Source organism: Scatophagus argus, chromosome 4 (assembly GCF_020382885.2).
Source record: "Scatophagus argus isolate fScaArg1 chromosome 4, fScaArg1.pri, whole genome shotgun sequence".
In the NCBI taxonomy this organism is placed as follows: Eukaryota; Metazoa; Chordata; class Actinopteri; family Scatophagidae; genus Scatophagus; species Scatophagus argus.
The window spans coordinates 25,329,278-25,346,519 of NC_058496.1; the positions used below are offsets into that span (position 1 = coordinate 25,329,278).

The window sequence follows — 17,242 nt, forward strand, 5'->3', positions numbered from 1 at the left end:
GGTTTAGCACTGGGCAGAGAAGTTCAATTGAAATATATTCTTATGAAATGGAAATACTGCCGCTGTAGCCGTCATGATTTGGAAAGCCTCATGTTCGCTCACAGTGGCGTAAATCTAAATATCTGTTAGTATTAAACTTCTGACTACATCTGTTTGTGTTGTGGTCGTGATCAAAGCCAAGAAAGTGGAAAATTAAGAAAACCTACGTCATGCTTTTAAAACAAATTAAACAATTGTGCACTCTCTGCTGTCAGAGTGACATAAACAACATATTTTGAGTAATCCAAATATTTAGATTGTGTCTAGACAAAGCTCATTTATCTCAAAGTTATTCCTTCATCTTAGCAAGAAAAGCTAAATACCTTAGTAACTTAGTGCTTCAGTTATTTGTTGTTTTTAAGGTGTAGATGAATTGCGGACAGAACCTACATGAAGAAAAGACGCCTACTGGATCTTAAAAGTCTTGTATATCAACATAACAGTGATTGTCTCATGGCTCAGTGAAATCTAACCACTAACTAGAAAATTAGCTGTAGATATCCTGGATTGACTAGCTATCTTAATTCCTTGAAGCCTAATGCAGTTGACATGTCCAGTTAAAACAGTTTCCTTTGACTCACTGAGGCCCCCTGCTGGAAGACTCACACCTACTGGTAATACTACACAGTCTGTAAAAAGCATGTGTGTGTGTGTGTGTGTGTGATACTAGAAGAGTATGGGTTTCTTTGGATGAATCAGCATGATGAAATAAAGACTAAACTGTCAGCTGGATTACATCCATGGATGTTAGTCATCGTGGAAGTGGAAAATAACTTCTAAAGGAAGTCTCTCAGCTGGTTTTCGCATGCTATTGTTATCAAAGAATGGAGAACAACTCTAAGTGATCTGCAGTGACGTTCTTATCCCGCTGAGCTATTTGGTGTAGTGTTTTCTCTTGGATGTTGTTCTCTAAACACCCTAAACGGAAAAAGGGTCTCATTAGTAAAAAGTGGAATTTATTTTAATAATTGGCTATTTAATCCTTTAACACCCAGTCACCTGAAGACAACATATTTTAAGGTTGTGCTCAGGGAAATTGTGATCAGAGTTTTTCAGACATTTTATGGACCAGTCGATAAATCAAGAAAGTAACTGGCTGATTGATCAATAATGAACAATCAAGCTGATCTGCTGTGCTTTTTACCTGAATTGTTTTAACAGAAAAAAGTACAGATGTGTCTTTTTAAATTTGATTTGACAGTAGAAGCTGTCTCATAACATCAGTGTCCTGTGGAGATTAAAGAGTTAACTACTCTCCTCTTTGTGCATGTCTTCACTTGCAAATTATTCTTGCAAACAGAATTGATGAGTATTTATGGTAATGCCTAACTTTAAACTCCATTTTTATATTAACTATACGCCTTTATAGACATCCAGCGTTCAACAAATTTCTGAATGCTAACCAGAAGGGGGTTTGAATGTGACCTTTTCATTAATTTACATTTACATGTACCTTTTCATAGAGTTTATTCTCCCCTTTGCACATTTTGCCACATGCTAATTTGGATCAAATTAAACCTTAACCTGAATAAATTTACTTGAGGTATTACAGTCCTGAGTATCGTTTCCACTTCTTCACGTTAGTTTGCATCCTGCACTGACCAGCATTGAATGAAAACGCTTCCTGCGTTGTAAATATGTGAGTGAATGACAAGTTTGGTTGGCGTGAGGCAACAAACTGAGTCACTGCTTTTTGTGCTACTGGAAAATTTTGTGTGCCGCGGCGTTTGGGTGTGAGAGAGTCACCACCCTGCAGCTGTAATAGTGAAACAAAGGGTATGTACAGTGGAGACGGTCATCAGCTTGTTTAAAATAGCTCAACATTATTTCCTTCTTTTTAGTCCTCTCCTCTCATGAACTGACCAATTTCGTTTGACTTTTGTCTAGATGTGTCTGTCACTTTGTCCATGCACCATGCCTTGTGTGTCACCAGGTAGTTTTATCCGTTCATAAAACTGATATTAACCTGCATATGAACCTGCACTGCATCTTGTGCTCTCGAGGTCTTCTGCTGATCTGTGTTTGCATCTGTGTTTCCCAAATGGCCAATTTTTTTGTGTTTCTGACAACCCTTGTAGATCTTTATCGCACAGGTCTAACAGGACCTTTTAATAACCTTGTCCGCGTGTGTGTGTGTGTGTGTGTGTGTGTGTGTGCGCGCATGCATTGCCAGAGTTTCGTTCGCCATCCCACCTCAGCGGGTTGAACCGTACGGCCTCGCTGAGCGGAGCCGACCGGACGGAGTCGCTCTCCATCAGCGGCAGCAGCAGCCAGCTTAACAACAGCATCCCCCTGCAGCAGTACACGCCTGACTTCTACGTCCGGGCTCTCACCGACCTGCAGTTTGTCAAGGTACATATTTATACGTTGCACAGTTTTGATCTGCATACCAAAACATTTTCTGAATACAGAACGAACAGGCTGTACTCCACAGCAAGTGCATCTCCCACAGTTTCAAACTCTTCCTCTAAGCTCCATCTTGATAAACCGGTGAAAGTAAACTTCAGTTTTGATCTCGTCTTTCAGATCACACGGGCCCAATACCAGAACGGCCTGATGGCGTCTCGTCTGGACAGCACGCCCCAGTCCCCGGAGAGCGGCCACAACATGGCTCGCCTGGATCAGACCACTCCCTCCACCATGGCCACCATCACAGACCAGGGAGTGGACTCCACCCCTATGGAGAACGGACCGGATGAGACGACGCTTCTCCTCATCAATGAGCACAACTCACCCCACACAGTCAACAACAGCCAGTTGGAAAACAGCATTTGACCTCCACCTGCCCCACCCGACCCACCTGCCCTCCATACTCCTACTTTGGCACGCATGCACTACTACGCTTGAATGTATGCTGAGGAGGGGAGGAGCGTGTGTGTCTGTGTGTGTGAGTGAGGACTGTGTGTTTGCACATGCTCCATAGTGTATTACTGTAACTAACGACAAAGATCTGAAGGACCTGCTTGTCTGGACCAGGAAGCTCCTCCCTCTCTCGCCCTTCGTCAGTATCGGCGTTCAGAGGCGAGTTTCTCCCTCTGTGTGTGCGCATGTGTGTTTTTAAATGTGTGCGAGTGTTGCTTCCATGTCACTGTCCTGAATCAGAGACTCAGGGAGACTCCACCCTCCCCTCCCTCCCCCCTTCGCCTCCCCCTTCGCCGAAGTACTTACATGCAAAAGTGGGCAAAAAGCCGCAAACCATCCCACCGCCGCATGTGTAGCAACCTGCACCCCCCCCCCCCCCTTTCGCCATCCATACAGCTAGAAGACAAAGACGACCCGAGCATGTCAGCAGAGTTCAAACAAAGTAATATATGTTCCGTAGAAATTTATAGTGAGATATTTATTGATGAATTCAGTGTGAGACGGACACACAAGACTCCTACTGACTCTTTTTGTGGGGAGAGGGTTCGGGGTGGATTTCTATTTATATCTATATTTTTTCCTCCTTGTTTCCTTGATAGAAGCAGTAAGTAGCCTGGAGCCTTTATCCCAGAGTTGTTAAGAGATTTAGCAGCGATAGACAGCCAGTCTGTATCGTGATTAAGACAATCAATATGATTATTATGAATGTGTTTAGTTGAACGTGTAGGGTACGTTAACTGTAGCCACCGTGCTCTCAAACAGCCTCCTCTCTGTGAAATCTCTCGGTTTCTTCCCCTCGACTTTTCACCGGCGACCAGACCCGAATCTTCACATGGATCAGGTTTTCACAAAGGCGGAAGATGTTTGAGAGCGCTGACATGTGGCGAGTCCTTTCATGCTTTATAAGTGAGGGTGAGTTATCTGTGTGTTTGTGTGTGTATGCGACCAAAATGGCCATCACCAGACTTGGTGAAAACACAACAACCAAAAGAGGGAAGCTTGATCACATTCTGACTAGAAAATACTTTTAGAAGTCTGAGACATTATTTATTGAGTTCGGTGTGTGTGTGTGTGTGTGTGTGTGTGAGAGAGAGAGAGAGACTTTTGCCCAATTGCAAGATTTTACATGTTCAATGTTCCTTTGCATTCAGTGGTTATGTTTGGGCGTCCTGCTGTTTGCAACAGCAAACCTTAACATTAATTGTTGTTTGTATTTCTGCAGCCAAATACACCACTCAGGCCTGGCATCATCCAACTTTGGTCAGTTTTATGGGGGAAAAAAATGTGTTTATTCTCCGATTATCACGAATCACACACTCCAGTTACGTTTTACTGTACCTTCTGAGGAGCTTTTAAAGGAAACCTCTTGTGATGAATTGTTTTTTGATTTTTGTGCTACAAACATGAAAAGTAAATCACACATCAGCTTTTGGTTTTAAAACCAAAGACAAAGTGCTGTTTTCTAGGCTTGTTATATCTGCGATGGTGTTCAGCATTCTCACAGCAAGACATCCATGGTGGAGACTGATTTCCAAAGTAACATCTATATGAACCAAAATGGACTTTTTCCTGTTGTCTTTGCTGTCAGTATCACAACATGTTTTTTTTTCCACTTAATGCACATAAATCACAGGTGAATCCAGCGGGTTCCCATCTGCTCTCTAAATGTTGCGAAAAGGAATTCTGGGAAACGTAGGACATCAAATTGAAGGGATGTTGGTACACTAAAAACAAGATTTCTGCACTCATGTCATTCAAAAGGCACAGATCATCACAAATTGCAAATTTTCTGAGTGGGTGAAGGTGGGTTGCTGCTTTCTTGAGCATCACATTGTCAAACATTTTTTTTTTGTTTTAGTAATGTGAAAAACACTGACATGTTTTCACATTACTAAAACAAACAAACAAAAAAAACCGACTTCTGTCAGGAAACGGGCAAGTTCAAGTAAAAGTACTGAAGATCTATTTTCTTTGACCTTAAACATCCGGTCATGTGGTGGTCATCATCCATTCTTCAGCAGAAACTCATGTCTCATGTCCTTAAAGAGGAATTGTGAAGCACTTTTATTTCAGTTATTACAGTCAATCTGAAATCAAAGCTAAAGAAAACGTTTTCATTTCTGTTTTCATATGAATTTGGAATGACTTGTTGTTTTGAGGAACCTCATTTTGTGGTTTTCTTACTTACTTTACTCCAACGCAGAAATGTCAAAAATATTTGGAGGAAAAAAACCAAAATTTACTCACTGTTCTTTTGAGTCAGTAAATTTGCTGTTGCAGCAGATGATTCGTATTTTTTATGTTTTCAGTTTCACTTTAATTTATGTAACTTTTGGCTTGAGATTTTTGCCTGTCAAATGAACACTTAAATAGCTTCTGAAGCAGGTAGACGGTATCCCGAATTTTGTTTTGTTCAATAACTGGTAGAAATGTTTAATTGTCTCTTGATATCGCGAGACTGAGCATATGAACACATTCTGCCCAAAACACAACATTAGAGTAAGCTGCTTTAAAGGCCCGAGCTGGTGTTTTGTCCTTAAACAGTTTGCCAAATGATTTATCTACAGGTTGGTTAGTGAGTTAATATGGAAATGTTATGATATTGTACACAGTTTATTAAGCCGTCTGTTTATTTAAGCTAAACTTTGAAGGCTGTTATGGAGTTGATGAGACTCTCTAAACTTGTTTCACACCACAGTCACCCACGCTGCCTTAGAAACACTTCAGTTTGTGTCCGGTTTGTCCTTTAACAAATGGTGGTCATGTCCAAGTCATAATTTTTTTTAACTGGAAAATGTTAATAATTACACTAATCATACTTCAGTGAGAAGTTTGACGACACTAAAATCACAGCAGACTGGGTTTTTTAGTCATGTTACTGGTTGAGTTAAAACTCAATGAACGAAGCCAAAGGCAGCACATTTGCTACATTTGCTCAGGTTGTCAGTTTACCAGCACAGAAGGCACAAAATAGTAAAAATCCAGTCCACATATCAATCAAAAATAAAATGCTGGATGTGGATTCGTGGAAATGTGGATTTCATGATAGTTAGGCTGTTTTCTTAACATATTGTACCAGAGTGATGTTTGGGTTTGGGTTTTATGACAGAATAAAACCAAACATCATATTGCTCACAGTGTTGGCTTGACTGGAACATCAGCTAAACTGGTTCACTGAGATTGTGAGATATTCAGTTTATTTTTAGGAAGGTTTTTGTTTGTTTGTTTGTTTGTTTTTTCATTTTTGAAAAGCAACAACCTTTAAATATATTCACATATATCAGCTAATCTGGATAGTAAAGATTGAGCACCTCATGTCGAGATAAAAGAACATTTATGTTGTCTGCATTCATAGACTGCACCTCCTTTGCCTGCACACAGCGATCACGACACAAATCTCAAGTGAAAAAATATCTTTCATCAGTTATTTTAATGAATTCATATTTTTTAAAATATGTTATTCAGCAGTAAGTTGTTTCTTCAGATGTATTTTTGTGATCTTGTTCACGTCCATGGTCTTCCACCGGCTGGAGCCGGTCTGAGCAAACGTTGCATCATTTGGATGTGAATCTCATGAAAATACCTTTGAAGAAACAACTCACTGCGGGTTTGGATTTCTGAGGTCACGCCTGGGTTTGTTGAATTGGATAACAATCATGAGATGTGTTGTGAAATGCTGACAGAATAGAGAGAGAAGAAAAAAAATGTTGAAATTTTACTTTTTGGTTCAGTTGTAGAGATTATCTTAAGCATGGACAGAAAACTCCATCAGCATGTTAAATCTTTTGAGAATGACTGTGGGATTTTCTCCTTTATTTTACAAAGTCAAAGCTAGGGACAGGCTTACATATTGAAAAGTTATTTTGAAAGGTACACCACCCACTGATGTTTAACTCAACCAGAGCAGCTCTGCTTCAGTCAAATGTTCCTCTTTGAGTCTTTTAGAGCTCCTCACTCCTTTCCATTTTTTTGATTTGAAGAGAATTCAAACAGCCCAGCCTTTAGTAAAGGAAAGCAGTATTTTCCCAAAAGTCATAAATTTGCCAGAGTTGCTGGCTCAGGGGCACTATTGCAATACAGTCACTGACCAGGATTTCATTACCATTTCTTTCAACTTCGACTCCTTAACATGACACTGCTTTTTGTTTAAGCAGTGGGGAAAAAAACACAGATGTCAGGTCTTCTCAGAAACAAAAATTGAAGGAACTCACTTGTTCTGTCACCATCTTGTAATGATATCATAATGGCTCAATGTTTTTTTTCTTTGTGCTCATTCCTGAATTATTTTTGACAAACAGACATACTCTCCAATTTCAAAGGACTGTTTTTGTTCATTTCGTAGATTTTTATGGCTGAGATTGATGTTAAAATGTTTTTGTTTTGTTCATGTGCGTGCCTGTTTTAAATTGCGCTGGATTGGTTGCATTATGTGTGTGTGTATGTGTGTGTGTGTGTTATTTTTTTTGTACCTCAGATCACTGTATGTAATTATGGTAAACAACAATCTTTTTTTTATTATTTGTCATTGAATTAATAACAATTTAATTAGAGAACCGAGCGACTGGCATTGGGGGAAGAAATAAACGGATTGTCTTTTATTCTCTCTGGCATGCTGTAACTTAGAAAAACAACAACAGAGAAACAAGGTGTAAATACTGTTTTATAATTTCTGTCTTAATGAGTTTTGAAGATGAAGAAAGTTATTAATAAACCTGAGATATATTTCTCTATGGACCTTTGTCATTGTCCTGGTTCTTTTGGGAGCTTGAGTCTTCTCTTTACTGCATGATGATCCCTCAAGGAGATATGTGGACAAAAGTTACCTTTGCCTAATATATTGCAGATACTACACAATAAAGCAATGAAAAGCAAATAAATATTCATATATTCATAATTATGTTGTCATTAGTGTATAATCACCTGCAACATTGTGTTTTATTTACCTTAGAATGAGCTCTTTGTACCCACAGAGGGATCAGGTGCTCTTTCATGGAGTCCACCATGTCGCATGGTACACAAACGTCTTGGGAGAAGGTCTTAAACATTTCTAACAGCCACCTCGATGGCACTGGATCCTATCTACACTGGACCCAAAAGCAGGTCTCCGAACAAACGCTAGGAAATTGGTTAACTCTTAAATATTCTTAGTGTTTTATTATTTTACCTCTGATTAGTCCAGTAGTATTGATGAAATAATCTATTTTACTCATCAAAGATACGTATTAAATTTAAAAAATAAATGATTTCTGTTATTAAAAACTGAATTAAGATTAAAAGAGAAGTCCATTTTGATTTAACTGTTTACAGTTATTTTTTTGAATTATCTTACAATCAGCTTTTTGCCAAGTAGGCCCATATGTACACATACAAGAAATCTGATTCCAGCTGTTCCGTTGCTCTCATGTACTTACATATAGAAATAAACATAATTTACTCCATTTAGTTGGTTTCAGTCTCCATAAGTCTTACTGAGCTTAATATTTCTGTAATGGTCAAACACCTTATTTTGACATACATAACCACTTCTATCCTGCTAAATATGATGAGTAATTCACCAGCCTTGAACTTTTCTCATTTCATGCAGGTGACTAAAACTCTTTGAACTAAAACATTAACTGTAATAACACTTTATGGTCTTTTGTGTGTTGCTGCCAGAGCGGCAGGTTTGCAGGACACATGTGGCTTGGGTGTGGACAAGGAAGTGAAATTCAACCGTTTTGAAAAGTAGGTTGAAATTTGAACTTGCGAAATCCCTGTTGGCGTGTGCCTGCATCACTGGGAATTTTATTTGCCAAACTGGTTCGCAGGTTTCAAGTAGACACAAGCGGAGGAAAGAAAAAAAAGATTAGGAGATACAGTGCAACAAAAGAGTGTCAAATTACACCGGATGTGATGAATCTTTCTTTCGTCTGTTAAATGGGAGAGTGCTCAGCAGAAACCTGCTGTTAGGGGAGGGAGAAATAGGAGTGTGGCTGAGAGTGTTTTATTATTTAATGGCACATCTGTCAGCACATTGTTTTTAAACGCCCTCCAATTCATTGCTCAACTCATCCACAGTTTTCATCAGGCCACAGGATCCTAAAAGTCCCAAAATCCTACGTATGCTCACAGCTGACCAAAGGATCATGACGGAGAAGCAGTGATATAATAAACATTAAGTAATATCTCTGTGTAAAAATGCTCCGTTTTACTTTATTGTCTTGCTTTTACTTTATTAGAACTTTTTATCACTATTTGATCATTATTTTATTTTTACTTTATTATTACTAATGAATTAACATATACAATTGTAGTTGTTATATACTGTTGGACTGATAAATATGCATAACATTTCCTAAAATAGTGGTGGACCAGCACAGTGGTGTAGTGGTCAGCACCCTCACCTCACAGCAAGGTTCGAATCCTGGTCTGGGCCCTACTGTGTCGGTGTGGGTTTTCTCCGGGTACTCCAGCTTCCCCCCACGCTCCCAAAAACATGCACATAGGGTTAATAACCTACTCTACATTGCCCCTAGGTGTGAGCGTGTGAGTGTGTGAGCGTGTGAGTGTGTGGTTGTCTGTCTTTGTGTGTGGGCCCTGTGATTGACTGGCGACCAGTGCCATCCTTTTTATTACACACATGATTCTTGTATCATGCTCGGATATTTTACGTCTCCTATAAATCTTATCCTGTTGTCTTTATTTACATATTTTAAACATTTTTTTCTCCAAATGTTTTTGTAAAGTTTAAATTTTTCGATTCATTATAGAAAAGCAAGGAGACCAAAATACATGACAGAACAACACAACAGCAACAATCATTATGACATCACTAGAGCGCTCAGTAAAATGCAGACACGCTCACGTCAGTAAAGCTGCTTAACGCGGCCGGTTTACACCAACAGTGGGTCAGATGCCCACACGTAGTTTAAATTCACCCACAGTGAATGATGACCTCACTCTGCAGTGCCCCTTTGCTCTGTGGAGCATTTCAGTGTCTTTCAGCTCTTAGTTTTGGTTCACTCATCACTCTCATTTTTGTCGTGTCCAGTTACTATAGGCAATTGCCACTGACAAAAACACTTTAATAAACCTACTGTTTACCTGCTCAGCACCAAAGCGCAGCCAGATGAACTCAGAGAGCAGCTGGTCAGCATGGTGGAAACATTTTTCCCACAAGGTGGTGGAGACCAAAACAGACTGAATATTTAACAAACACGACTACAAATAAATGCTAATCTTGCTCCAACTTTGTCTGGCAATATGGCCGACCCAAATTCAAGTTCCTATGCTTGTCCCATTACATTAAAATTAAATGAAAGATTTCATTAAAGACAAGTAAAATTGTCACTCCAATCGATGCTGACAGGCTGTTATTTTGATGCATATTTGTTGAGGTGTTTCATCAAAGCCCTAAAAGTACAAAATTGTGAACTATTTATTTCAGCATAACTTCATATATTTTAAAATTTCACTAATTCCACTGTGTCATATTCTTGTTTTGCTCAGTTCCTCCAGTTCCACAATAAAAAACTAAACTGAATATGGGATGTGAAAGTGCTGCTCCCTCACTGAACAGAAGACAATACATTAGTCAGCAGCAAATAAAGGAAGGTGATTCACACAAAGGAAGAGCAACAAGTGGGTTAGAAGCAGGTTGCACCACACCCAACTTAATGGTACTGACACACACATACACACACATATATATATATATATACATATGTGTGTGTGTGTGTGTATATACAATTTTAACTGCTGGACACAAAATGTTTCATACTTTCCTTGAAAGCAGTATTGATACAGTGTGGATTTACACAGTAATTAAATATTCAATGACCATATAAAAACACAAAACTTAAGGCAGGCTGAATATACAGTTCAACATATTAATGACTGAGAAACACGTTCACCTTCTCTCTGAATGAAAATTTCCAACATAAAATAATTTCATTATACGTTATAATATACTGTAGACTCTTATTGTATAATATGAATGACATGAACAGTGCATATTACTGCAGCCCTTCCCCTAAAATACACTCCCGAAAACAGTTTGCATCCAGCCAAGAGCTGTGACGTAGCTTCTGCATCACAGCTCAGTGAGGAAGTGAAGAAATATCAGATTCAGCCGCTGTTATGCAACTTCTACAATAACAAGCAAGGCTATTCTGACTAGTGGAATTTTTTCCAACATGAAAAGAACCTCAAAACCCCAAAGAGTCAAGTGAAAGACATGATATCATTACTAAATAGCAGATGAAAACATTTTGCATTTCGTACGATGACCTTTTACCCAGTTACAGAAGGCTGTATATCAATCAAAATGAATCCTCGTTATTATTATTATTATCAATTTGTTTGTTTGTTTGTTTTATTTTTTATTGCAGGTTTTACAATTTGTATTAAATATCACCTCTCCTCGCTCCAGCTCTCACCGCCAATCACGTTACCACCAATCCTGTCATCTGGCACAAAGAGAATGAGCTTATTTCTGCAAATATTAAACTTTCTTGTACCCTGATGATTACCAGATTCTGTTGTTTTTTTAAAAAAGAAAACAGCACATGATAAAATTAGCTGATTGGGCAATGATTATCAGCCCTTAAAGGTGTAATATGTAAGAATTTATGTTACATGTTTAGACATGTTTACAGTTTATATTATTATATTATATTACACCTCAAACTCCAGTTTAGCGAAGGGCTTCTGGTTCTCCCCACCAGCATTTCTCACCCCAACTTCCTCACGACATGTTTCTTTCTTAGAAAAAATAACTCTTAATGATTGTGGCTCCATGGCTCCATATTCTATAGCAGTTACATTGAATCTGTTTTTCAGGCTTTGGTTGTTCTAAAATTTTGAGGAATTCTTCTTATTGTGTTTATTCTTGCTTTAGCATTTTGGATTGATTTCTTTTTAACTGAGTCTGACCACTATTATACTGATTCTCCCAGTATAGACAGATTATTATAATTATCTATCTACTACTAATTTTGTCTTTTGAGGAATACATGAAGTCATTTCATCTTTCATGATTTTAACCTAAAAACATTCTCAGAAATGTAATCATTGCATGACATGGAGTAAAGTTTGTGCCAAATGTGACTGTCAAATCCTAATCAGCACGCAACCATATTGCCAACTTCTGTGCATTTACGTGTGTGTGTCACAATCAGACAATAGCTTGTCAATTATCTGTGTCTATGGCTGCAGTAAGTTCATTATTTCATCATCACAGCTTGTTACAGCCGGTGCAGTAGTGCCGTCCCACTTCCTGTCTGCAAGGGAGATTCCCCAGATGGCTGTGAAGAGTGTGTATAAAAGTATGTACAAAAGTAAGTACAAAAGTGCGTCTTGGCACAGGCAGGCAGAACAACACTGACAAGACAACTGCTGGGAACTTAACCAAGCACACTTAAACAACTTACAACTTACTGACAGGTAAAATTACTTTTCATTTCATCTGGAGCAGATTTTAAACAGGATCTGTGCTTTGCTTTGAGACACTTTAATAGGTTACATTCATCGTAGATGGGGGTTGAATGTTTAACATACTCTGCTGCCTGTTGTATCATCACAAACTGCAAGGAGATTCTTTCTATTGCTGTCAGATTAAAATCTTTGTACTGAATCTTAAAGTATGGCAGAGTTCCAGACCTCCTCATCTCCATCTCATTCAGTACTATTGTATATACACTGCAGCGGAAGAGATGGGCTGAAAATAAATTATGGGAACTAAAGCTGATAAAAAGATGGAGGTGACCCTGAAAATCTCTAAAAGTTGGAAACTGTGTTATGTCCTCCTGCAGTCGGGGGCAGTCGTGGATCAGCGGTTAGGGTGTCGGACCCGTAACCGGTGGATCGCTGGTTCGATTCCCCGTACCGGTGTCCATGGCTGAGGTACCCTTGAGCAAGGTACCTAACCCCCACTGCTCCCCGGGCGCTGCACGCGGTCGCCCACTGCCCCGGGTTTGCTGTATGTGTGTGCACGTCACTTCGGTGGGTTAAATGCAGAGAACAAATTTCGTTGGAGTGAGTTCCCTCCAATGACAAAATATGTCACTTTAAGATCTTCCTTAATTCAGAAAAAGATGGAATCTAAGATGAAGAGCTCCAAGTTGACAGAGGGACTGGAACTGGAGATTACCCATCATCCACTGACAATGAAGCGCGTGGTCAACCTCATCATTGCCATGGAGAGGTTCAAGGGCACCACGTCAGAGCCACTGCTGAGCACTGAGTTCAGAGATGAAAGCCTGCTCAACATCGTGTTGGACAACTTTGTGGAAGGTAATCACGCAGACTTTATTTCAGTTCTATCAGATACAAAAAAAAGCACTTGCTGGACAGTTTTCTCTCTGTTTTACCCACATTCAAACACACAATAGCTATAACTTCACACACACAAAAGCTATAGAATCTGTATGTATAAAAACAAAAATACTGCCATCAAAGTCATCTCTAAGGAACTGTGGGAGGTGACTTAAAAATAATGAGTGAACATTTTGCTTGCTGACCATATGTGGCTGATGTCTCTGTGGCGTCCCTGTTAGTTTTGTAGCAGCTTTTAATATGGGACATCACACACTCTTTAATTACGAGACTGAGTTTATCTACTGCAACTGATCAGTGTAGCAATATTTAAAGGGCTCTTTGTATGACTTTCATTGTTCCATAAACTAAAATGACCAAAATATATTGTATATCTGTGATGCAGTGCTAAAGTTCTTGATAAACAGCAATAGATTATTCAGCTAGGTGAAGGGAGACACAAAGTCTCTGACTGTTCTTGCAAATCCTGCTGCTTTCCTGACAAAAGGAGACTAAAATCATACAACATAACTCTTTTTTTCTTCAGCGCAAACTGTGTTTGAACGCAGTTCACAGCCATCAGTTCAGTATAACAAGATGGAGGAGGACCAATTTAGCGTGGTCGACGGTGAGAAGAGGAGTTTAGTTCAAGTCCCAAACAGCATGGAGCTTCACGCGGTGATGCTGCAGGGAGGATCTGACAACTGCAAAGGTAATTAATTACAAGTGACAGTCAAATGAAATAATTTTCTCTAAAAATACTACTAGTATAAAATACTAACTTTTATACTAGTATAAAAATACTACTAAGTAAATAGTATGAGTATCTCAAATTTGTTCAGTATGCTTACTTGCTTTGCATTACTGCATGGGGTGTAACTCCGGATTTGATTATATTTGATTTAAATTTTAACCTAAAATACATATAGCATAATATTTTAAAAATCCCACCTTTGTGTGTAAATTCAGATGAACTGTACCTTTAGTGAAACTCACAGACAGTAAAACTGGTCTGATGGCAGACGCTGATGCTGTCTTTTAGCCTTCATTAAGATGAACCTGTGCCCTCTGTTCTCTCTTCAGTGCACCTGAACATGTCGACCTACGTGGACAGTCCACCCAGCACTGAGGCCAGACCTGTGGTTCTGGGCATCAAAGACACAAACTTATACCTGTCTTGCCACAAGGATGGTGAAGAGCCAAGCTTGCATCTGGAGGTAAAACTTGCGACTTGTTATATGAAGGTCCAGTGTGTAGGTACAGGTTCATACACATTGGACCTTTAAAGGATAAACTAAATTCAGTGTGCCACATTCCAATGAAAACTAATTAGATCTACCTGGTCAGTTAAATTGTTATCATTAGAAAGATACAGTGCACATCCACAGGTTAATTTAGACTGAACGTGAGCTAGTAATTTTGTCAAGTCAGGCCTTTTGACATCGTTCTTTTCTCACCTCAGCGGGTGGATGACAAAAGCAGTCTGTCGAGGATCAGCTCAAACAGCGACATGGTGCGATTTCTCTTCTACAAACAAGACCTCGGACTGAACTTGAGTACCCTGGTCTCTGTCCCCTTCAACAACTGGTACATCAGCACAGCAGTGGAGGACAACAAACCCGTGGAAATGTGCCTGGAGAGCGCCAGACGCCACCGGAATTTCACCATCCAGAGAATGCAAAATACACCCGCACAGGAATGTACATGCACATCTGAGGGTCAGGTTTAACCTTCTTAAGTGAAAACAAAAAAACAGAGTGTAAAATGTAGTGCATCTCAGGTATTCTTATTCAGAAAATCAGCAACAAAGTTATATTTATTAAAAAGCACTGCCTCTGTTTGCTAGAACGACTTCTAACAGGCTCCATTTGCTGTCTGTACCAAGTACAGAAAGTGAAATGCTTAGTGTATTGACATAGTCAAGTATCACCACAAGACGGCACCATTGTGCTGTCTGGTGAGCACCCTGTGTATTTATTGTGATGAATGACATGACATACTGTTAATGCTTTAATCTATTAATTTATTAATCTATTTATGCACCATGTTAACTTATATATTTGTTTGAAAATTTGCTTACTAACAATTATTTAAATGATTGCACAGTGACTATTTAATAAAGCCTTTTAACTCACAGTCTTTGGATTTGTGGTTTGTATAGTTTCAGGATTTGAAAAATGACACAATTTTAAGATGATCTTGTGATATACACGTAGCTCAATTGTAAAGATGGTATATTTACACAGATTTTGCACTGTAGTACACTCCTCCAAATCTTATTCTTTCCAGTGCACACACCAACAAACCAGTATCCCAGCGTTGGAGTAATCCCAACTGGCCTGAGGTTTTCAGGGCCAGGGGTTATTTGATTGAACGAATGTGTAATGCAATATGTGTATTAATGACAATTGGTAAACATACACATGCTGTCACTCCAATGTTGTGGTATTGAAGTATTTACATTTTGTGCTACATATACTTCTACTCCACCACATTTCAGAGAGAGATACCGTATTTATGACCCCACTACATTTATTTGACAATTAAAGCTCAAGGTCTAATCTTATAACACTGAAACTGGTCATGCTGCATTAGTGTCTATACCGGGGTCGGTAACCCAAAATGTTGGACCAAAGAGCCATGTTGGACCAAAAAAACCAAAAAACAAATCTGTCTGGAGACGCAAACAATTAAAAGCCTTATATGAAGGGAACACAGGCTGTAAGTGTATATTAGCTATATTAGCTTACCAAAATAACCAATTTGATGAATGAATCCTTCATGAACTCACCATCTGTGAACGGTTTTCCACGCGTTATTATCTCCCGGGTTGCAACAAAACTAGCAGCAGAAGTGGAGTTTGGAGATGCAATCCACTTCTTAAAAATATCTTTGCGCTCCTCTAATTTCTCCAGAAGTAAATCACACTTTTCCTCTCACTCCCAACTGGGTGGTCTGCTGCAAATTTAGCATGCCTTCCCTGGAAATGTCTTTCCAAATTACTCTTTTTGTTATTTGACAACTTCTCATTACAAAGCAAACATGCAGGCAATCCTTCCGCATCGGTAATGAAAGCAAATGATTCGGTCCATTCTTCCTTGAATCCTCTGTTCTCATCAGCCATCTTTCGCTTTTCCTCTTTGGGATCCATGGCCCATGACACACCCGCCGGTTTGTTTACAACAGCCACCTGCGTGGCACCGCGCCGCGCTGAAACGTGTGTCGCAGGCTATGACGCACATCGTCGTTGACAGAAATGTTGAAATTTAATATTTATTATAAACAGCCTGTGAATATTCTCATTCATCCAGGTCATGGTTATCTCAAGGAAATTCAATCGAATGCAACTGGACTTAGTTATTTGTCTTTGAAGACGTTTCACCTCTCATCCAAGAGGCTTCATCAGTTCATGCTCGCTTGACTAGGCTGGGACTAGTCCAACTAGCTGGTGTGGAGACCCAGGTATTTAACCTCTGTGGAGGCATTATTTATTATAAACATTTTTACAGCACTGGAAAACGTTAAGAATGTTCGTGTCACGTTTGCCCTCCTACATAAACCACATTAAAACAAAATATATATTCCCCCCTATTTCTTTCCAATTTCATACATTTTTGAAAAAGCGCCAGAGAGCCACTAGGGAGGCGCTGAAGAGCCGCATGCGGCTCCAGAGCCGCGCGTTGCCGACCCCTGGTCTATACTATTTTTCTGATCATATTCTCAATGACATGAGTAATTCCTGCTTTTACCTAAGGAAAGGATCAACACACTTTTCCACCACTGTGGTTTTTATTATCATTATTATTATTGTTGCGGAATTTTCCCTGATAAACAGACCGTGCATCAGTAATGTCTGGGGAAAGGTGTTGCTTATTGACACTACTGCATCAATGACCAAATCTTAAACAGACTACTGATATGCGGATCCGGAATCAGCCTGTATCACGTTCTTGTTTACAGTCTCTGTTCTAATTCGGGCATTAGTCCGCATGCGTGTTTTTTTAAATTTCAAATTGCCCAATCAGAGAAGAGGAAGGGTTGACTCCCG

The 17,242-nt window shown here is 39.3% G+C and overlaps 2 protein-coding genes across 3 annotated transcripts in view; both read left to right on the plus strand.

The window, feature by feature from the left end:
* The window catches only part of LOC124057587 (metal transporter CNNM4), a 42,206-nt gene extending 34,566 nt beyond the window's left edge, over window positions 1-7,640 (plus strand). Inside the window, exons 6-7 of the mRNA XM_046385993.1 lie at window positions 2,213-2,391; window positions 2,566-7,640. Of these exons, the coding sequence (XP_046241949.1) occupies window positions 2,213-2,391; window positions 2,566-2,814 (428 nt within the window). The 3' untranslated portion in view covers window positions 2,815-7,640. The remainder of the gene's footprint in view (window positions 1-2,212; window positions 2,392-2,565) is intronic.
* Window positions 7,641-12,215: 4,575 nt separating this feature from the next.
* On the plus strand, window positions 12,216-15,330 carry LOC124057588 (interleukin-1 beta-like). Of its 2 annotated transcripts, XM_046385995.1 has the most exons (5): window positions 12,216-12,324; window positions 12,953-13,173; window positions 13,742-13,906; window positions 14,278-14,411; window positions 14,657-15,330. In XM_046385995.1, exons 2-5 carry the CDS (start codon window positions 12,975-12,977, stop codon window positions 14,921-14,923), a joined length of 765 nt encoding a protein of 254 aa, XP_046241951.1. In that variant the 5' UTR covers window positions 12,216-12,324; window positions 12,953-12,974; the 3' UTR covers window positions 14,924-15,330. The 2 variants fall into 2 exon arrangements, with proteins under 2 accessions (XP_046241951.1, XP_046241950.1); XM_046385994.1 differs by lacking the exon at window positions 12,216-12,324 and having other exon boundaries at window positions 12,860-13,173.
* The last annotated feature ends 1,912 nt before the right edge of the window (window positions 15,331-17,242 follow it).